Below are 21,247 nucleotides of genomic sequence, written 5' to 3'. Positions count from 1 at the left end.
CTTCATAATGGTCTCGAAGAACGAACTGAAGAAGTTGAAGGTTCCACAGCTCAAGCAGGCATGCCGTGATGCTGATCTGGATGATACCGGCGTCAGGAAAGTCTTGTTGGCACGTTTGTATAACCACAACGAAATCCCGCCATCACGCATGGAAGGCGCTGTGGAAGCCAACGGCGCCACCGCACCAATTGACCATCCTGTTGGACCTCCAGCAGGAATGGCTGCCGTCGGACCATTAGCCGAGCTGATTACCGTATGCGGCCTGGCTCCAGCCACCCTGCTTGATTTGGAGGAAGCTGGCTTCACCAACCTGGACAAACTTCTCCGCCTTCATCAAAGTAAGTCCTATCCGAAAGATCTCGATTTCATCAAGCTTCCTGCCGGTCGCAACGAGATTCAGATCTTCATCAATCACCGAGCACCGCTTGCCGTTTCCGATGTGACGACATCGTCACTAGTCGCACCGCATGACCATTAGTCACCGGAAGCCCGTGCAGGTATGCCCTGCACATTCCTGCGCGGTCATATGGCATCACGCTGACCGCATATTACATCATCATGCCGTCATGCACTCTGTCATTGGCTTGTCGCCACACCAGCCCCACCCATGGCAGCCGAGCCCATCCGGACCAGGACCATATATAAAGCACCCCTCCACACCGTACCAGACAGTAGTCCGACAGCAGTCCACCAGCAGTCTACCACTCGACTACCAGCCTACACCTGGATTACCTAGCATTAGCATTGTTATTGTGGGCATAGTGTTATATTGAATAAAGGTCACTAACATACGGGTGCGTTGCCTAATCGTTATAGGGAGACATAGGTAACACGTAAAGGTCATCGTCGACCTGTACAGGTGTAGCACAGGTGCGCTTACAGGAGAACTCTATACTGCGACAAATGGCGTGAAGGAAGACTTGTAAGTGCATCACATTGTGAGATTATGCTAATAATTTGTGACCTGGAGAGATTTTGATACAATTGCGCGCGTTGAATTATTTGGAACATATTTAATTTTGGATTTTGATTCCGGTACCGAGGATTATTTAGCCCACAGCGACACAGATATTTGTTAGTGCACCTGCTGACCACAGGTAACTTGCAATACAGACAGTCGCGCACAGCACAGGTAGAACTGTTGTCGTTGTTATCTGGTCCATAATAACACCACAGTATATACAGACAGCTGTGCAGATTTTTATTGCGCCCGTAAGTGAGAAGAGGTTATGTGTCCGTTGCACCGTTGATTACAGTTATGTGTCCGTCGCACCGTTGAATACAGCATTATTTATTGGAATTTTCACTAATTAAAAGTTTTTATTTATTTTTCGTTTTGGAAATACTCGTAGCTGTGTACTAGTTGGTATTACTTTCACCAAGCCAATGTGCGTTTTTTGAGATCTTTATTATCAGCACAAATGAGCCGAAGATACGTGTACGTATAATGTGTGATTTCTATGTATACTGTAGTAATACTGTCCGTTAATTGTGCGTAAGAATCTTTTGTGTGGGTCAACAACCGACTCTTTCTCGCATGACTCATTCCTAACCATATCCGCTCACTGATAACGTGTGAGCTACAAATAAGCCAGTACTGGATAACTACTGTAGTACAGTACTAGTATTTCGTAGCTAACGATCATACTCGTATCTAACAACGCAAGCAGAAACAGCGCAAAGAATAGTTGCATAGTGTGACCGCAAAATCCAGGCGGAAGACGTGATTGCTGGAATTCTAGCGAAGCATTTTTGTGAACTGTTGCTAAACTCAGCCTAGACGTATACATTTATCGGGTATATTGACTGCAGAAATTTTATTAGTTACTAATAGAAGCGCTTATAAAAGGAAAAGGAATTCATGTAAAATTCCCGTTTTATTATCAAAGTCACCTTTATATTTCAACGTTGGAAGCGCGCAAGTTATTGGCAACACGATTCTTGGTTATTAATCTTAACTTTAATATATAACGAACAGCTGTTCGGTAAAATCTGGAAACTTGTTGTATTTCAAATCAAACACCAGTCGGCAGCATTTTGGTTACGGAGAAAAAATATTCTTGATGTGAAAAGACCTGCTGATAGACAGAAAACTCCCCAGCTTTCACCAAACACTAGTCAGGAGGAAAAGCCCCTGGACAAGCAACCAAAACTAGAAATCGGCAACTCATTTGAAGAGGAGGATACTTAAAGTAGAGGAGGAAAGGCGGAGTACTGCTTTACAGAAGACCAAAACATAGAACGTCAGTCTAGGCAAACGGCAATCAAAGTGTCGACCGTGGAATTAGCACAAGAGAAACCCAGCGTGGAAATAGTGGAACACAAAGTAGAAGTAAACGAAAACCGAGACAATATACAAGAAAGCAGAATGGCGGAAGGCCCGAAGGTCAAACTGCCACCACCATATTCGGCAGCACCGCACGAAGATGCAGAAACCTGGTTGGAATCGTATTTGCGTTGCGCAGAATCATATTCTTGAGATGATGCTACTAAGGCCAGACGATTTTCGGAAGTGTTAGCAGGAACAGCGCGTAAGTGGATAAAAAATCGCCCTCTGGCGGCAGGCGTTGATTGGAACACCTTAGAAAGGGAATTTCAAAAAACATTTGGAAAACTCGGAACGCCGGAAAAGGCTATCGATACACTGATCTCTCGAAAACAAGGAAACGAAGAAGATTTTCGGACATACTACTTTTCAATCGTGGATCTATGCAAACATGCGGATCCTAACATGAAGCAAACAGAAATAGGTTATTTTATTTTAAAAGGAATGAGAGATCGACAAGCTGCTATGCAGTTGCGTGTTATGGGAAAGAAAACACCTAAAGATATATTGGAGATAGCTGAAGAATTATACCCTGTGAAAGAAAAGGATCAAGAAAGTCAAAGGTCAGCAGTATTGCTGACTCTCCCGTTTGCTAATGAAGCACGGAAACAAAATGAGCACTCAGATGAAAGGACAAAGAAGGTAGATGATCTACTAGAAAAAATGAACGAAATTCTTAACATTAATTCCCACGTTAGCGAAACGCAGGATAACGGTTTCATTGGAGAAGAAACTTTGGAAGAAAATTCGGAAAATATTTTTATTTGCCACCATTGTGGCGCTGAATGGCCGTCACATAGTGCGTATCTTTATGATGAAAGCAACGAATTTGGAGAAAGTTAGGAAAATATCCAAAATCACCTACAAACGTTTTTGTCTCAGCACGGGAAGGATGGTGATTCACTGATTCTAGGCATTCTTCATATGCCCTATTATTTTATTATAATAACTATTTAAGTTCTTTTTCAGTTTTCAGTTCTTAGTATTGCCAAAATTAATATTTAATACAAGTGTTTATGCAGTTAATTTCAAAACATAGTCAAATAAGAAGATTTTCCACCGTACCTCGGAAGAATCGGTATGAAAGAATACCGTCAGCAGTTTTTCTTTTTCGAAACACACTGTTTTTAATATGGTTTTTCTGCACGATCGAAGTGCGTTTATGTCTAGATGTTGTACATGAAATAATTGTTTTATTTATTATTTGTGATATTACTTCAAGGTTCGCACTTTATGTTTTCTGTTTTTTAGTTGTCATAGCGCTCCCGTAACAGCAATGCCGAGAACGCGGGATCCGCGCAAGCCATTGTCCCGGTCGCCAATAGCAACAGCGGTCAGCAAGCATCGGCCGCCGGCAGCAGCCGTGGCAGGGCCCGCTCCCGCGGTTACTCCGAGCAACGTTCACGCCAGAGCCACGGCCGCCACTATTCTAACAACTACAACTCGGGTGAGTCCTCTAATAGCGATAGCTCTTCTCGTTCGCGTAAGCGCACACACTCTCGTAGTAAGTGCAGACTGTCGATTCACGCTCGTAAATTGCCGTTACCACATAAGCAACCTCCAAAGGTCACCTTGCATAGCGGCAAACGCAGCCGACCCACTGCAACGGATTTATCGTACGACGAGTTTACGGTATACAGTTTGAAAACAGCCGTCAAACTTGCACGGACTGTTTCTGGCAAACACCATCAATCGCTTACTGAATATTTGCAATATTTAGAATTTCTGGCTATACGTCGGCGTGATTACGGCGATAAGGCAGTTTTGAAATTTGACGAAGAATTTCCTGAAATGGCCACTCATGATGGTCTCAGTCTTTCTGATTCACATGAACGGTCTGCCTTGAACGATAAATATTTTCATGCGAAAACGCGTCGTTGTGATCTCGATGTTGATCGGAAGACACAAAAGAAGCGTCCGCTTTTTCGTGGGAATGCCGGCAATCAACGCGCCGGCACAATCCGCTATAAGTTTACCTGCTGCTATAACTGGCAGGAAAATAAATGTTACAGCAGCGCCACGTGCGGCTTTGCTAACATCTGTGGTCACTAGGGAGGCGACCACCAAGGCGCCAGCTGCAATTCCACAGCGACCAGAGGGAGACAAAATACGCACTGATTGCTCACTCATGTGCAACTGTCTTCCATCTTCCACTTGTTTTTCTCCTGTTCATAATAGCCTTTCTGTAGATTCCGATCTTCAGTCTCGTTGTGCCTTGACAAAGCACATTAGCAGCTGGCAGAAGGAATTACTAGCTATTGATTCGCCCGATACCGATTTTATATTAAAGGGCTTAGCGCATGGGTTTAAGACAGTTAATGATATTGACAGTGTCCCATCAGCAGATTGTCGAAATTATTCTTCGGCTATGAGTGAAGCTGCAAAGCCGATGCTTGACAAACTGTTCAAAGCAGTTTGCTTGATAGTGGAAAAATATCTCGTCAATTAATCAAACCCAAACGCAATTGGAGCTGTACCGAAAAAAGGCGAAAATAGCCTGCGTCCAATCACAGACTGTAGCCGCCCTGTCGACAACTCTTTAAATAATTATGTTGAGGCTGAATGCTTTACTTTCGATACCGTCGATAAAGCTGTATCGCTTAGTCATAGTAATTGCTATTTTGCAATTACTGACATCCGTGCACCCTACCGTTCGGTGCCGGTTTTCCCAGCGCACCGCCAATTACAAGGCTTTCGCTGGCGATTTCCGAACGAAGCTGAGCATTTCTACATTGATAATTTTTTATGCTTCGGCTGGGCTAATGCGCCTCATATTTTTCAAAAAATTTCAGGTGCTATAGCCGATTTTATGCGTCGTCGCGGGTGTACTATAATAGTATACTTCGATGATTTCCTGATAATTGCTCAAACTTATGCTGCCTGTTTAGCTTCTCAAAACTGTCTCATTTCACTGCTAACCTCACTTGGTTTCAGTGTAAAATGGGAAAAAGTGATTGAGCCATCGCAGCGGATTAAGTTTCTGGGAATCATCATAGATTCCGTTAAGTGCACACTGGAAATTCCAGCAGATAAGTTATCCAAACTCTTAAAAGACGTGGACATGTATAGAATGTCAAAAGCGATATCAAAAAAAGATTTGCAAAAGCTTATCGGCAACATGTCGTACGCCTCGAAAGCATTCTACAGTGCGAGAGTTTTTACAAGGTTGTTCATCGACGTTATGTCCAGTCTTAAACAGCCGCACGATAAATTCTTAATCGATGACGTTGTTTGCGCAGAACTTTCTTGGTGGCATAAATTTTCAACAGTTCTCAATGGACTGGTACCGTGTCCATTAGGTGTCCAATGGCCGGTCATAACGCTGTATACAGATGCGTCATTTTCCGGTTTCGGGGCCGCTTTGCGCGACACTTACTTTGCCGGCGCTTGGTTGCCGCTACAACCCCCAGTAGGTTTCTCCAATAACTGGTTACCGAGCCCACTCGTACACCCAGAATTGGTAAAAAATATCAATTTTTTAGAGCTTATAGCTGCTTGTCTGCCACTCTTAATATTTGCACCGCACCTTACCGGTTATAAGGTCCTCGTCTTGTCTGACAATACTCAGACTGTGGCCTTTTTAAACCGTGGTACAACAAAAAACTTGCATGCACTTAAGTGGCTTAAAGCCGTTTTTCCCATGAGCATTCGGCATAATTTCCGTTTTAGTTCTACTCATGCGTCGGGTACGAGAAATGTGCAAGCCGATGCTCTAAGTCGGATCACCGAAGGTGCCTGTCATGAGCAGCGTTTCTTACAGTACCGCCGATCAGATTTCCCCGGAAATCCATTACCTCATAATTTTGTTTTTAGCTATCCGAACATCCTCACTGGAAAAACGATTGAATCGTTTACGGACGAGTGCCTTAGCTCCTTCATCGTTTAAGACCCGTCGTTCACAATGGGCCTGTTTCGAAAACTTTTGCCGTGATCACAGGTTAAATCCGCGACCGGCATCTGTCGAAACAATTTGTTTATTCATCGCGTTTTTGTCTAAATCAAAGCAGTTTAGCACTATCCTTAACTACGTGCATGCACTACCCTCCTACCATACTATGTATGGTTTTGATTCACCCAGTTTAAAGCATTCCTCTATACGGCAAACGTTGAATGGTGTTCAACGAAGTTGCGAAGAGTTACCTAATAAAAGACTACCGATCACTGTTGATCACTTGCTTGCAATCTACTCAAGCTTGTCAGCAATACATCGGCAGTATCGCAAATCATTTTGGGCGGCTTGTTTAACCGCTTTCTACTCCTTGGCACGTAGCTCAAATCTTTTTAAATCTCCTTCTAACAAGCATCTTCTGTGTAAAAATATTACCTTTACTAACAACGGCGCCTTACTCGCTGTTAAAGTTTTGAAAACTAATCGATTTCGCAAAGCGTGCATATCTGTGCCCATACCACAGTTGCGCCAAGTCAATCGATTATGTCCCGTCAGGGCTATACGAGACATGTTAGCTGAAAACAGTGCACCTTCCATGGCCGCTTTGTTCAGCTTCCGCACTCGTTCAGGGATAAAACCCTTATCTTCTTCCAGGTTTAATGGATTACTCCGGATTGTACTACGGGCAGCAGACCTACCCTTTCGGCGGATATCAACACATTCCTTTCGTCGTGGCGCCGCCACATATGCAACAGCCTTACACTTACCCGCAGCAGTATTGAAGGCTCAAGGGAACTGGCGCAGTACCTGCTTCGAACGCTACATCCATCATGACGTAGACATGCGCCTCACGTTTGCCAACGCCTTTGCCCCTGCCATCCAAAATGTGCGGCACGCTTAAGAATCGCGATCCTTCCATGACCTTTTGGTCTCCCCATTGGTTTGTTTTATGTTTGTTGGTTTGTTTTGTTTTGTTTTTTTTGCGATTTTTGGGGATTCATTGGTTTGTGACCTTAACGATAGCATTGTTTCGATGTGTGATTAAACTCCGAACAGTACAGTCGCCTTGCTGTTATGCGTAGCTGATGCAATAATCACTGACATAAACGTGTATAAAGCACGCAGACTAAACGCTATAGACAACAAGATCCGTATCGTTCGGCCGTATCCGTAGTTGAAGCAGCGCGGTATTTGGGGAGATGGTTGGGAGATTTACTCATTAGCCCGTCTAAAGCCGCCAAGCTAAGATGGTTGTCCGCCACCAACGGGCCAATCAGGTCTGCTGTATAGGCACACATTTCCGGCACATCCACGCAGATTTTTATCCAGTCGCGACCAAAATTAACAGGTTTCCTTGTATAACATAAGACGTGCTCGGGACAATTTCCTCACACATTTGAATTAACAACCCAAACACAAAAGCGTTGTTTGCGATTCTAAGCCAGTATAACTGCAATTCGAGTTATTTTCCGGAAGGATCCTGTGTTACATATTTCCGCTGCTATCATGGCCAACTTTGTACTGTTGCTGTGCTTGGCTGTTGTCTGCTACGCCTGCAGTGTGCAGTGTGAACAGCAGGCTACTCAAGAGCCTATAATGATAACGACCTGCTGTAAGTGTACTTGTCATGACGATTTTTAAGTGTATTTGTCATGCCTATTTCCCGTTGACGAAAGTGTCAGAAGATGTTAACGGATCAGCAGTTAACTTTTATTTGATGCAAACCCTTAATTGTCATGTTGACTGTGACTTGTAGTGGACTGTGGCCGTAGCCGATGTGCCGACGGCCAGTTCATGGTCTGCGGGGCCGGGGGCCGCTGCGTCTGTCCGGAGCCGAAATCGCACAACGAGGGCGGTCAACGTAAAAAGCGAGCGCAGTGAGTATAATTGTCTACACTAGATGCTTTATTCTAGTGCATACTGCGCAAACAAGCATTTCTCTATGAGCCGTGTGCTAGCGATTTATGCGCACTGGAGGATGTGTTCATGTTGTATACTGCTTTGTTGATCATGATTTTGGTTATTGTTGTTGAACTGTGGATCGTCAAGACGATTTCCAGTACATGAAGTCTTACATAAGCAGCGATGTTTTTTAATGACTGGAAATCTTTGTGTAGACTTCCGCTGCATATATCGGATAATTATAATTAATTTGTTATCGCTAATCACTGCTCTTTACAGTCGCCTGTAAGCACAACGTGTGCGATAACGGTCTCCTACGCTTCGACCGGCAACACAACAAACGCCTGTCTACAAGGCGGGAAACGGTTGCAAGGGAATAGCGGACGCCACTGTCCGGAGGTTGCCGGCATTCCGTTAACACGACTGATTTCATTTTTGGTGATGGGCATGCATAATTTTGCCGCTATTCTGATCGCATAAGCATCAATATTGATTATCGATGTGGCGTTTGCGCTTTCGTTGCCGGTACCGGTATCTTAATGCTAATGTTGCCGCCCGTATAAACGGCTGCTTAGAAAACCTATAAAAATATCCATGGATTTTTTGGGTGATTTATCAGCTGGTTGCTCCGGTTTTATGCATCCTGTATTTCTTATGCTATTGCAGTAAAAATATTTATCAATACTAACCGAATTCGAAAGATTCGGATTTCGGATACATAGTTCTCGTAATATCATCCTACTACTGTATGTATACGTATAACGAATATAGATATTAAGTATACTGATAATGAATAACGCGGTATTTGGTATTACCATTTTGGTAACCTTATCGAAGTACAATTATAATATGTATGTGGTAACAATCAAACGATGGAGCAGAGGGTTCTGTGTAATATTCATCTCCATACCTGTTACTCCATATTACTGTTAATAGAAAATTACATAAAAAAGCAAATGATCGAATATGCGGTATTAAACGGCTTAACCGGACCTATTTTCTCAGAGTATCATAAAGGTTACAAGAAGCACTTAAGTGTACCTGGATCTGTCATGTTGTTGTTGCTGGAACAAATCGTATCAGGAATCGCAACATATTTTTATCAGTCCAGTAACAATCATCAACGCATTCGATTCTGACTACAGCTGATAACTTATGCAGAGTCATTTTGTGTGCTTTTATATTTCGAGTACGTTAGGATGAAAATTTCTTGGTACTTGTATGATCGTTGTATCGTTATTGAACTTATTGTCGCCAGCCTTTGCCGCCAATTGCGACCAGGGACCAACTGTACTTGTACGGGTTTAACGGCGTCGTATGTGCCGGTCCATGCAGGCTGCTTCTTTCAGTAAAGTGAGTACATTATCGCCTGTTAAACCAGTAAGCTTACCTTTGCCGCTGGTATGCATGTGCATGTAATTCTACTGTAACTTTTTCAGTTTTGTAAATGTACATAACTAAATCCGTGGAACATTTTCATTTGGAAAATAAACGTACTCTGCGGTAATTTTTACTGTCCTAAGTGTCCTGACACAGGAAAAGCACGATGTACACAGTACCGTGTTCCGTAGTTGCAGGCGGAAGTAAAGTGTCACCGCCATTGAATGCTGCCATAATATTAATACTAAGGAAAATGGCCCGGTACATAGTGTCGAAAATGGGATACATGCACTAGAACTTCCGTTTTCGCGCACTTCAAATCGCGCACTTTTTTGTAATACTTTGTTTTAATGGCGAACGTTATTGCCACTATAGTTCACAACAAAACACTATTGCCACCACAGTCCACATCATAATAATATTTGGCTAATGGCACTACAAATAATTAAGCTTTATAATGACATAAAGTGTTACAAAAAAGTGATTTGAAGTGCGCGAAAGCAGAAGTATAAGTGTATGTATCCCATTTTTGACACTATGTACCGAGCCATTTTCCTCAATAAATTATGTTAGCACATTTACTTACTTTTCCCAAGTGCACAGTACACAGTACTGCCGTATTCAAAAGCCTCGTACATAATTTTTGTAGCATTGCTGGCTACATAGAATGCACATATGCAGATTTCTATCACTTCGCTGATTTTTATCCAGTCGTTACCAAATAGGCACCTTTTTCTAAGATGAACATGTATGAATCATTTTCTTACAACAACAGCTAGACACGATTGCCTGCATTGCAAACGAGCATTTTCTGTAGGTCTCGTGTTATATTTCGGAAGCGGTGTTGCCTCGATTTCCACTGCTAACATGGCCAACGTTGCTCTGTTTTTATGCTTGGCTGTTCTCTGCTATGTCTGCAGTGTTCAGAGTGAGGAAACAACCCAAGAGCCTATATTATTGATAAACACCTGCCGTAAGTAATTGTCAGAATGTCATGGCTTGTTTTCTTTTGACGGTAGAATATCAGTAATTAATTAACCAAGAAATATTGACTGATTTTCTGTCTATGCATTGCAGTGGACTGCGGGCACACGATTTGTGCCGACGGCCAATTCCAGGCCTGCGACACAGCACGCGGTCGCTGCGTCTGCCCGACACCCCGCTCACCGGCCGAGGGCGATCGACGTGACAAACGGTCGCATCGCCAGCGGGGCGCGGCGTCCACGGAAGAGCAGACCGGCAAGCCGCCACGTGGCAGCGGTGCGGCATCCACAGAAGAAACCGGCCGGCGCGGCGGAAACCGACTCAGTGGCTGCAGTGAGTACAGTTTTCTCGATGTTAATCTCCGCTAACTGGAAATGTTTGTGCACACCAGAAAGCGCTGCATATATGCAATGAATTCAATATGGTATCGCTGATCTTTACAGTCGACTGTGGCTACAACATGTGCGACAACGGCCCCATGCGCTGCGACCGGCAAACCAATACGTGCGTCTGTAAACCAGGCGGAAGACGTATGTAAGGGAATAACGGACGCCGCTTGCCGGAGACTGTCGACATTTGGTTAACACACAAATGATTTTATTTGGATGACAGACATGGTTTCATGCTGTACTGCTCGCATAAGCAATTATCGTGATTACATTATCATTTTGCGCTTTACTGTTTCGCTTTGGCTGTCCTCCTGTACGAGCGATTTAAATGCAAGTTAAGTTTAACTGATGTTAAATTGTCGCAGATTTGAATCCCTGTGTAGTTGTTTCCCTGTTCATCCCGGCACCGGCAGTGTGCCGTGTGCATCTTGCTTTCTATGCGTTACCGTTTGTGCTGCATTCGCGGTTTTCCTTCGCTGACTAACACTACTGCACTTTTAAATTTACTACCCACCCGCCCAACTGGGCATCATGCTTGTTCTCTTTATACGCTGTTTCTCGATTTTGTTGTTACCGTTTATGTCATTCATCAATAAAGGGGGGCGAAGGGACCGGGCACGGGCGGAAGGTGCCGGCAGTGAGCAATCTGTACCGCACGGTAAGATACTCAGCTGTAATTGCGCACTTCCGGTCATGCCGGTACACTTCAAACCTCACAAACCGCACGCGGGGTCCATCTTTCAATGACTGCACCGGATCCTTAGATGCAAATTCGCGTACAATTTTAATTAGCGATAGATTTCTGGATGATTCATCAGTTCTTTGCTTCTCCTATAAGTATTCGCATGTTTTTTCTTTTATTCCAATAAACTCTTTAGCTAGCAGTTCTCTTTGGTAGATTATCCAGTACGTAGTATCAGCGACAACGCCCGGCTATTTGCTGCATTATTATACACAGCCATTTTATAATACTTTAATGTGGCACGATGCAGCTGCATGTGCGTAGTATACATGTACCGTAATTTAATTTAATTTAATTCGCTTCAGAACAGGTAGGCCAATTCCGGCTAGGGTGACAGTCCAGCATGAAAAGTGGCTGAATACTTCTATAGATATTCCTAATTTTTTACGTCGCCGTTAATTTTTTTTTTGTTGCGCGAGTGTATAGCGCAAGCGTGTTCTGTGGGTCACGAGCGGCATGCATCATGAATTATATACATATTTATCATCATAACGGGCGTGCTTAAAATGGATACAGTTGCGGATGCGGTTGAATGCGGTTGGTTGTTGTGGTTGAGTGCAGGATAGTTTGCTGTTGTGAGTAAGTCAAAGGTTGTGGTTTGACGATAACAAGCAAATGATTGAGCGTGAAGAAAGGAATGAATCATTGTGTAAACCAAAAGTGTTCCTTTGTTGTCTGCAATGTTTTATCTCTCGTAACATGTATTAAGTGCCTGGCTAAAAAGTAGTGGGCGATGAAGTTGTAAAATGATTTAGTACATCTCCATCCAGCCTCGGAACAACTTCTCTTGGAATATCTGCCTTTATCTTTGCATGCCATTTTGTTAGCATTCGAGTGTTGTCTGCTAATCTGCATTAAAGGTCATTGGGTCGAGTCAGCCGCTGTTGTTTTTTGTCGTTCTAGTTAGCGGTAGAGAAAGGTTACATCCACCGAGTCTCAGCTAACCTTTAGTTACGCGACAATGCCGCATCATGACCCACATAACACGCTTGCGCTATACACTCGCGCAACAGCCGGAACACCAAGAAATCGAGCAGCGGTGCCCAGTTGGCAGAAACTTTGAAGCGCCGGTAGTTTGTCTTGGAAAATGGAGACTGTTCCAACCTTACCAGTAGTTGTTGAAACATTAATGGGAGAACTGAGTTGAATTTCTAAATTTTACGGGTCAGATAATTCGTAGTTTAATAGAAGGGTGTTTCACTGAATTTTGGAGCAGAGTTTCAGTTTTGTTTCTTAATGTTTACAGTTTGACTATGTATATGAGAAGGTAGTGTACCGGTGTTTGCAGCTATTGGCTTTCTTGTGGTTAATAACCAGTTTACGGAACTTACATCCGCACCAGATTTCGTGGCGTACACTAGTTTCGATGCAGGTTTATTCCGGCCACTCAAGCAAACTTAAAAATATAATAAATCAGAGAAAACCTCAGAAAACATAGCAAAATTAAGAAACACGAGAATCTGAGAAAATATAAGAAACTTAAGAAACCTAAGAAACCTAGGAAAACCTGGGAAACCTAAGAATCTGAGAATAATAAACAGAAAAAATCTAAGAAGCCTAAGAAACCTAAGAACAACCTAAGAAACCTAAGAACAACCTGAAAATCTAAGAAACCTAAGAAACCAAAGAAAAATACAGATCACGTTAATCCTCAGGATGATTTATTTTATTTGGACTCATTTTCCGCATTTTTCAAGAATTGTAAGCGAAGCGATGCCGAAGGGCGCGGTTTGCCTCTGTCGCTCCGCATTAGCCTATATTCGTCTATGGCGGCCCATGGCAACAGCTTGTTTTTTGGGGTTCCTGCTTCCCCTTTGGGGCGAATCGATTCCGCTGTTGCGTATAAACCTTCGCGCCGTTTCGACGGTTCTAACGCACTTGGCCGCGTTGAAATCGGCCCAGCGGTTCGCCCGATCATTGCGCCCGTCGTCAATCGTGTATAGGAGTTACGGATGAAAGTACTGTAGCCAGTTTACGGAGGACTACATCCGTAATTAATTCGGCGGCGTGAGGTTTGCTAATCGGTTTCGTATTTCGGCGATTCATGTTCGCTTCTGTCCGTGCCGAGGCGGCTAGCGTGCTTTACTTCACTGCATTAACTACTCTACTAAATAGTGCTGTGTTTGGAGCTAGGTCCGAAGCCGAGACGTGCAGGCCCATGGCAACAATTTGTTTTTTGAGGCTCCCTTGAGACGCACCGAGTTGGCAATAGTGCAAGATTACCCGCGTGGTTGCGACGATTCTGACGCACTTGACCGCGTCAAAATCGGCCTTACCGTTGGGTCAAACATTAGAACATTAGCCTATGCCGTCACGGTTGTTACGGATGTAGGTAATAATTAACTGTTAATGTACGTACTGTATAAATTATACTTTTGCTGTATTTTCATTTATTTCTCATCGTGATTTTTTATGGGTTAGCACTTAGCACATTCAACTTGAAAATCATAGGCACTGGGTTGTCAGATTGTACAGTTGTATTAACGTAAGTACTTTTACGTTGCCACAACAGACTCCGCGACTAACGGCGCATCCACCGGATCCGCCAACGGTTCATCGAGACCATCCATCGCGACTGCCAGGGCCGGTACATCTCTCGGCCTCGCCACATCCCCGGCCGCTTCGTCCGCCTCGGGGCTCTTATGCCACTGCATACCACTGGAGACCGCGCAGGCATACTGCTCATCGCGGGCGCGGGCGGCGCTGGCATACTGTCCGTACTGCGGATCCGGGCAGCACACCCAGTCCGTGGCACTACAGCGGATCAGCGGATGTCTGGGCCACGGACAACCGGTGGGGGACGTTTGAGCGGGCGGAGACTGCGAGGGACAGACGGCAATGTGGGGGGGATGGGGGCGGCCAGGAGCAGGGGAAGACGGGAAGTTGGTGGGGCGGGGCCAGTGGAGTAGGCGGGGAGCGGGGGATCAGGGCAGCCAGAAAAACGAAAAGCACGGATAAGTGCTGGGACATATGGCGGAGGTAGGCGTAGTACAGAGTGGAGGATTAGTGCAGGATATTACTGGATTCGGTCGAATATCAGAGTTATTACAGGAAAAGAACCCGAAGGCAAAAACTCAGTGGGATACTACTCGTACTATATATGTACTCTACTAGTACTTACCTTCTACGTCCCACAGTACCTATCCATGATTCGGTTTAATATTATCGTTTTATTCCTTTGCCAGGTTCAGAATAACGATAAGATTAGTATTTTATATACGAGTAGTATAATACGAAAACAGTTTTGAAGATCCTAATACAGAACTAAGTAATTCATTCCCATATTGTTTACGTACTAATGTCAAATGTCAGTATGATTGATTTAATATGTACCGATCCTTGTTGAAGTAAGCACCTAATGCCAACAATTCTGTACTTACTAATAAATTTTTACTTATACATAATTTATTTCTTTGCAGTGGATTGGTTGCACATTGCAGAATTAAAACTTTTAATATATTGACTGTACTGTACTGTAACTCGTTAATGTAGCAATACTTAATACAGATTATTGTATGTTAATACAGCAACTGTATTGACATTTAATATTTTTTCCGTACACACCCATCCATTGTAATACAGTCATAAAATTCATTTACAGGATATATATCTAAATTCGTGCAATTCTATTAAGAATGTGGTATGCACTTGTGTTCTGTTCCTTCTTTGTTGTGGGGCATTAAGAAACGTCTCCCTCGTCCATATCCGTTCTATTCCGCATCCGATATGTTCCACCGATTTCCACGTGTTAATCACGGACCGCTGAATTATGTAGAACTTCCGAAAATTTTCGCTAACACTTCCGAAAATTTTTCAACAAAAAGAGCGCAGTAGGTTTTAATGTTACGGAAGATGCCAATATTATAAATTAAAGCGGATAAGAAATCATAAAAATGGGAATTTTCATTCATCCATTCATTTCATTCATTCATTGAAATTTTCATTCATTCGTTTCTTTTTCGTTTTCACTCAAATGCATGATATCGCCACTTGCCAGGGCCCCAGTCATGCCGGTAAGGTGAATCAGCGTATCCGTGGCGCTGTTCAGCAATGCCAAGCCGCCAACAATGGTTTTCGAGTTTAATATTAAATATTTTTAGGTGCGGCCGACTGGTCGCTTGGCACTTTTTTCGTTCTGCACTATAACTATTCCATATTCCCTTCCCAGCAAGGATTAGAGCTTTATAATACATCCAAAGGAATCTGCAGCCCAACAAATGAAGTGCTGCATTACGCAGTATTGCGCGTGTACATACAGCATATACAGTGTAAATCATATACGTACAGCATATACAGTGTAAATCGCCTTTATGCTGCACCAAAGTAAAAGTCCACCTTAATTTAACATCAAAAGTTTAGCCAGCCTGGTTTATTGGTCTGGTGGTCCGACGGAAATGGATTTAATTTTAAAAATGGATTTAATTTGTTCACTATTCGCATTCCGTTAAGCAAGTAACAAACATATCGTGTTAGCAGAGTAGCAGTAGCCGATAATGGTTTGGCAAAAATGTACGGGTGTTTTGTGTATGGCTCCGCAGATCCAGATCATTTTGATGATCCTTATCCAGTCGCCAGCAAACAGGCCTGGCCATGGATGCTTATGTAACTTGGTCCTAGACAATTTCCTACTTTTTCTAGCGACTGCAACACTGCGAAGCGTTATTGGTGCATCAGTATTAATGTTTAGCGTCGTGCTGCACTGTAAACTCTATTGCTGTTTCTAAGAAAAAATCCAATGCCACCATGGCTAAGGCTGTACTGCTGATATGTTTCTCCATTCTTCTGGCCGCATGCATAGTCCAGTGTGCTCCCAAAAAAACCGCTCAAGACGGGGTGCTGTAAGTATATTTTAATACATTATTAACTTCTGGTCTGCGTCGGTAGCTTTTGCAGTGATGCGTGCAGTCAGCGCAAAAATAGTAGGGTTAATGGTGCTGTTTTGTCTACGTGCAGTGGACTGCGCTTTCGGAATATGTAGCGACGGACAACACCAGATATGCGACACGACACTGGAGCGTTGTGTTTGCCCGCCCGCCCGGTCCCCGGCCGAGGGCGGTCGACGTGATAAGCGAGCGCATCGGGGAACAGCGTCAGGGGAAGAAGTGACCGGAAAACCCCGGGGCAGCGGTTGCTGTAAGTGCAAATCAGTTTAAAACGAATTATGCGTTTCACTGCCGAACTTACAACGCCGCATATTATACTTCGACAATTTTGTCATATTTTAATCGTTCTAGCTGTACGTTCTTCTAAAGCCCTCACTAACGAATTATTATAGTCTTTCGAGAAAAACGGGATTATCCAGAATATTGTTTATTTTACCTTATGATGACAACGGTTATAAATTTCGAAAAAAATGTACAGAATAATAAAATTAATATGGTCGTCACTTCACCGAAAGGCAATGATACCCGTACTGTAATACGCTAGTTTTGGATTTTTGATTTTTCAGATGACTGTGGCTATGTCATGTGCAACAACGGCCGCATGCGCTGCGACCATGCGCGCGATGAATGTGTCTGCCCTCCTGGCGGATATCCCATGTAACTGGCTTGGCTCGTTAAAGTGTCCCGTGGACTGCGCGTGGCCACCCTTCGTATTTTCGCTGACAACGTCAATAATCTTCTTCCGCGGCAAATTATATAGCTGCACTTGCAAGCGACAATATTTTTGAAAAATTATTCATGATGGTTATACGGTGTTTGGTTTGATGCCGGTGGCTATTTTCTGTCTTTGTTATCGCTCGCGATTGGTCGTATAAATCGCGGGCGCAATTTTCACTGATACCATTATAATCAATTATAGATTGTTTTCGCCTTGTTTAACGTCTACATGCAATTACAGAGTACAACTGAATGGTGCACGCTACAAAAATAATGCTTGGGATACATTACCCAAAGCAATAACAATTTAATAACGCTCAGGATTATTTTCTACTGGTTAAGTTTTGTAACCTTGTAATTACTTTCCACAAGCGGACACATTAGCTAGGCTTTGTGTCGAAATTGCCGAAATAAAACACCATCAGAATTATAAAATCATATTATTAAATGGTAGATCTATTATCATCTATACGGGTACATTTGTACGCATTGTACAGTACGTGTAACATTTATAATATTATGGTAGCCTTGATACAGTGATGCGATAAGAGATATTTTATATGCGATTAGCTAGATGCTCGGCGCTACCGTTGTAGTTCTTAATGCACTTACAACTACAAGTACAGAAATAGGTAGAAAGCGAAAACGAGTTCCACTGCTGAGACAATATAACGGTAATTCTCATATTCTCGTAGGTATAATTCTTGGGACTTTTTCTATTCCTACCATGGCCAACATTGCACTGTTGTTGCGCTTGGCGATCCTCTGTTATGCCGGCAGTGTTCAGTGTTTTCGCGAGGAAAACCTCAAGACGAGTTGCTGTAAGTCATTATGGTGATGTCACGATCGCGATCCGCTTACGGTCGGGGTGGAGTCAGCAGGGACACTGCCGGATGGCCAGCTTTACCTAGGTAGTATAGCAAAAACCGGTAATTGTTAAATTTGTGTACGAATTGCAGTGTACTGCTCGTACGGGATATGTGCCGATGGTCAGATCCAGATCTGCGACATGATGCTGAAGCGCTGCGTCTGCCCGCCCATCCGTTCCCCGGCCGAGGATGGCTGGCGCAAAAAACGGGCAACAACACAAGGTTAGCCTGATTCGTTGTAAAGGCATGTTTTCGAGAGCTTTATTGCTGATTTGAGAATGCGCTCGGAAAAGTGTTTCTGTTGAAAACTATTTTTCTGACATCTTTTGGAGCCTTTCCAGGTCGAACTTGTTGCAACGATTTGCATCGGTATCTGTTGTTCTAATTTGATCGGTCTGAATCCTGCTTCAATAGCGTTGTGGTAAGTTTGCGTTATTTACTGTTTTTCAGGTCCAAAGATCACAACAGAGAGTGAACTAGGCCCACAGAATTTCGTTTTGCCTACGGATAATATTAGACTGAAATGCATGGGCGGTACTGGACATCTTACGTGGAAGTACGAGAGTGGGCCACTACCCCGATTTTCCAGGCTAGAGTTTGTTTCTACTCAAAATGAGACACAGGGGCTTGAACTCGTCATGCGCCCGATCGGAGATAATGCTGGCGGGTACAGTTGTGTCGATGAGGTCAACAACAAGGACACGATTTACATGAATGTCATTAGCAGTAAGTGCCTGGTAAAACGTGCTCTCGCTGGTCAGAACATGGCGAACCAATTATAAAGTATACAGTGGACAGAGAACACTGTTCACCAAACGGCTACAGATCACTTCGGCCGTTTCCATTTCGGCCGTCATTCAATTTGGTCACCAGTCACTTTGGCTACAGTATATGTCGACAGAAATACGGTTACGTAGACGGTTGTTCCGCACCTCGCTCATGCGTTAAAAAGTAATGAAATTATCAGTTTCAGTTCTCGTTGCACCTGAATTCTTGTTCTTTGTTTCTTCTCTTCTGCACGCGCTGTTTCTGAGCACGTTTGACATACGTTACAGTTTCACTACCGTCTCTCTGTTCCACATTCGCTGTGATGAACGCGCTGTAGTTCCTAATATGGTCCATTCCAGGATGTCACACGTGAGGGATAAGAAAATGCAAAAAAATAAGAACCAAAAAACCTAAGAAACAATAAGAATCACAAAAATATAAAAGAGAACCTATGGAAGCCTGATAAACGTGAAAAAAAAACCCAAAAGCCTAAGAAACCTAAGGAAACTAAATAAAACCTAAGAAACCTAAAAAAATAAAAAGAATAATTTAAGATGGCCGAAATATTAGTTGTCGAAATAAGCGTTGGCCCAGTTGAGTGTAGGCCGAAGTGAGTCTCGGTCGAAATGTAACGTGGCCAAAATGATCGGTCGCGACACCGAACAGTAGTAGTAAGTGTCTGGATTATCCACTTAAATGTTCTCGCACTTCTATGGGTATGAGCTTCCTGTGGTACAGTATTGAATTATTTTTTTGCTTTTAGTGGAATCATTATACGATGATTCAGTGGTAGGAAACGGAACAGGCGATGTCACACTGCGCTGCCGACAGCGCTTCAGTCCTCCATTCCCGTTAATCTGGGCGTTTCCGAATCTTACTGATATTATACCAGAAAACTACAGGAAAGGAGACAACCGCGTTAGCGTCACTGCGTTAGAAAACGGCTCCGCGCTACATCTTCTAGCCGCCAACAGGAGCGGCGCAGTTTTGGGTGGATATTCTTGCCGCGTAAATACCACCGGCTCTAGCCTTCCTGCATATACGGTCTCTCAACTGAAGAGCATCTATAAAGTTGTGTTATATGAAGGTATTTCAACCGAACAATTTATTTAAGATGCGCTCTACTGTCGTTCGTCTTCGAAATGCTTTTAATTACACGTAGCTCTTTCTTTCACAGCGACACCGGATGTCAGGTTCGAAGGCTCGGAGAGTGTCATAAATGGACAGCCGTTTGTTTTGAAATGCATCATAGAGGGCTACAGCACTGATAGGATTCGATTCTTGAAGATTAATGAGACGACAAACAAGAAGATAACACTGTTGGATAGTCCGATCTCCACGTTAAAGCTGTGCGAAGACAGCACTGCGGAGTACTGCATTCGACGGATCCCAAGTTCGGCTTACAAGTTTAGCCGACAGAAAGTAAGACCGGAAGAAAATGGCCAGGGATTTGAAGTAGCAATCTCACTGCATATCAGCGAAATCAGGGATAAAGATCAGGTGATATGAATCTGCATAGCAGCGAGCAATGCAAAACTAGAGCATTTTTTCATCTAACTGGCTAGTATACGCGAATGCAGATGCCAGCAAAGGAAAATGCACAAGCCAGCCGGAAATCTGGTTCAATCTACAGCGGCTGCGCAGACATACCATATGTCTGGCTTTTGGATACACAGTAACTTGTGCAGGGAATAAGGTTTACATAACAACAGTTTTCCGGAAAACATCGAGGCGGTAATGTTTGCTGGCGCCCAGGGTTGCCTACGGAATGCGGACCTTGGTCCGCGCTAAACGGCAACGCAGTAGCTTGCATAATGTTGTACATGTGCACGAACAAGATGATGGATGTGCAGACTGCAGACGTACCGAAATACATTTCAAGGAAGTGCACTCGCTTTTTGACTGTGCGGCCGAAGCGGAGAGCAATTCCATGATAAATTCAGGTTACAAAACGCATTACATTTAAAACGCTTTAAACGCTTTAATAAGCATGGCAAGAACTGTTAATTATGAAAATCGTCCACAATCGAATGGAAAACCAGATAATATTACAGTATACGGTATACTGCCATATGTACTTATAAAGAAAACCAAGAAATTTGACAAGTCAGATAACAAAGTAGTTCAGGAAAGACCGAAATGGAAATGCCTCGATAAAAAGCCGGTCCTGTCCGACTTCATTATTGTACATTTCTTATTTCCGTAAGTCCTCCAAAAAGTCTTGCAAATACGGATGTCTCTCATAACAGTTACATTTCGGGACACTTGTAGCCGGCCACTTCGCGACAAATTCCACAACACGAACCGTTTCCGAAACAGGGCTTGGTATGGCCGGTTTGTTCAGAATAATAGTACTCGTACACCACAAACAGACAACACTCCAACGATCGTGTAAAGA

The 21,247-nt window shown here is 43.5% G+C and overlaps 2 protein-coding genes and 1 long non-coding RNA gene across 3 annotated transcripts; all 3 read left to right on the top strand.

The window, feature by feature from the left end:
- The first annotated feature begins 10,236 nt into the window (after nt 1-10,236).
- On the top strand, nt 10,237-11,595 carry LOC129595034 (uncharacterized). Its single transcript, XM_055491939.1, has 3 exons — nt 10,237-10,470; nt 10,575-10,814; nt 10,925-11,595. Exons 1-3 carry the CDS (start codon nt 10,248-10,250, stop codon nt 11,017-11,019), a joined length of 558 nt encoding a protein of 185 aa, XP_055347914.1. The 5' UTR covers nt 10,237-10,247; the 3' UTR covers nt 11,020-11,595.
- Nucleotides 11,596-16,311: 4,716 nt separating this feature from the next.
- LOC129595055 (uncharacterized) lies at nt 16,312-17,400 on the top strand. Its single transcript, XR_008691258.1, has 3 exons — nt 16,312-16,450; nt 16,566-16,745; nt 17,062-17,400. It is a non-coding gene; the product is annotated as an uncharacterized LOC129595055 (long non-coding RNA).
- A 352-nt stretch (nt 17,401-17,752) lies between these two features.
- Nucleotides 17,753-20,838, top strand: LOC129595049 (uncharacterized). Its single transcript, XM_055491958.1, has 6 exons — nt 17,753-18,033; nt 18,172-18,303; nt 18,532-18,807; nt 19,613-19,936; nt 20,027-20,349; nt 20,430-20,838. The coding sequence occupies exons 1-6, from the start codon at nt 17,787-17,789 to the stop codon at nt 20,526-20,528; spliced, it is 1,401 nt and encodes a 466-aa protein (XP_055347933.1). The 5' UTR covers nt 17,753-17,786; the 3' UTR covers nt 20,529-20,838.
- Nucleotides 20,839-21,247: the final 409 nt, after the last annotated feature.

Source organism: Paramacrobiotus metropolitanus, unplaced genomic scaffold (assembly GCF_019649055.1).
Source record: "Paramacrobiotus metropolitanus isolate TYO unplaced genomic scaffold, Prichtersi_v1.0 Parri_scaffold0000073, whole genome shotgun sequence".
Classification (NCBI taxonomy): domain Eukaryota; kingdom Metazoa; phylum Tardigrada; class Eutardigrada; order Parachela; family Macrobiotidae; genus Paramacrobiotus; species Paramacrobiotus metropolitanus.
Note: the sequence above shows the minus strand (reverse complement) of the source record. Positions and strands in the feature narration are given on the sequence as shown.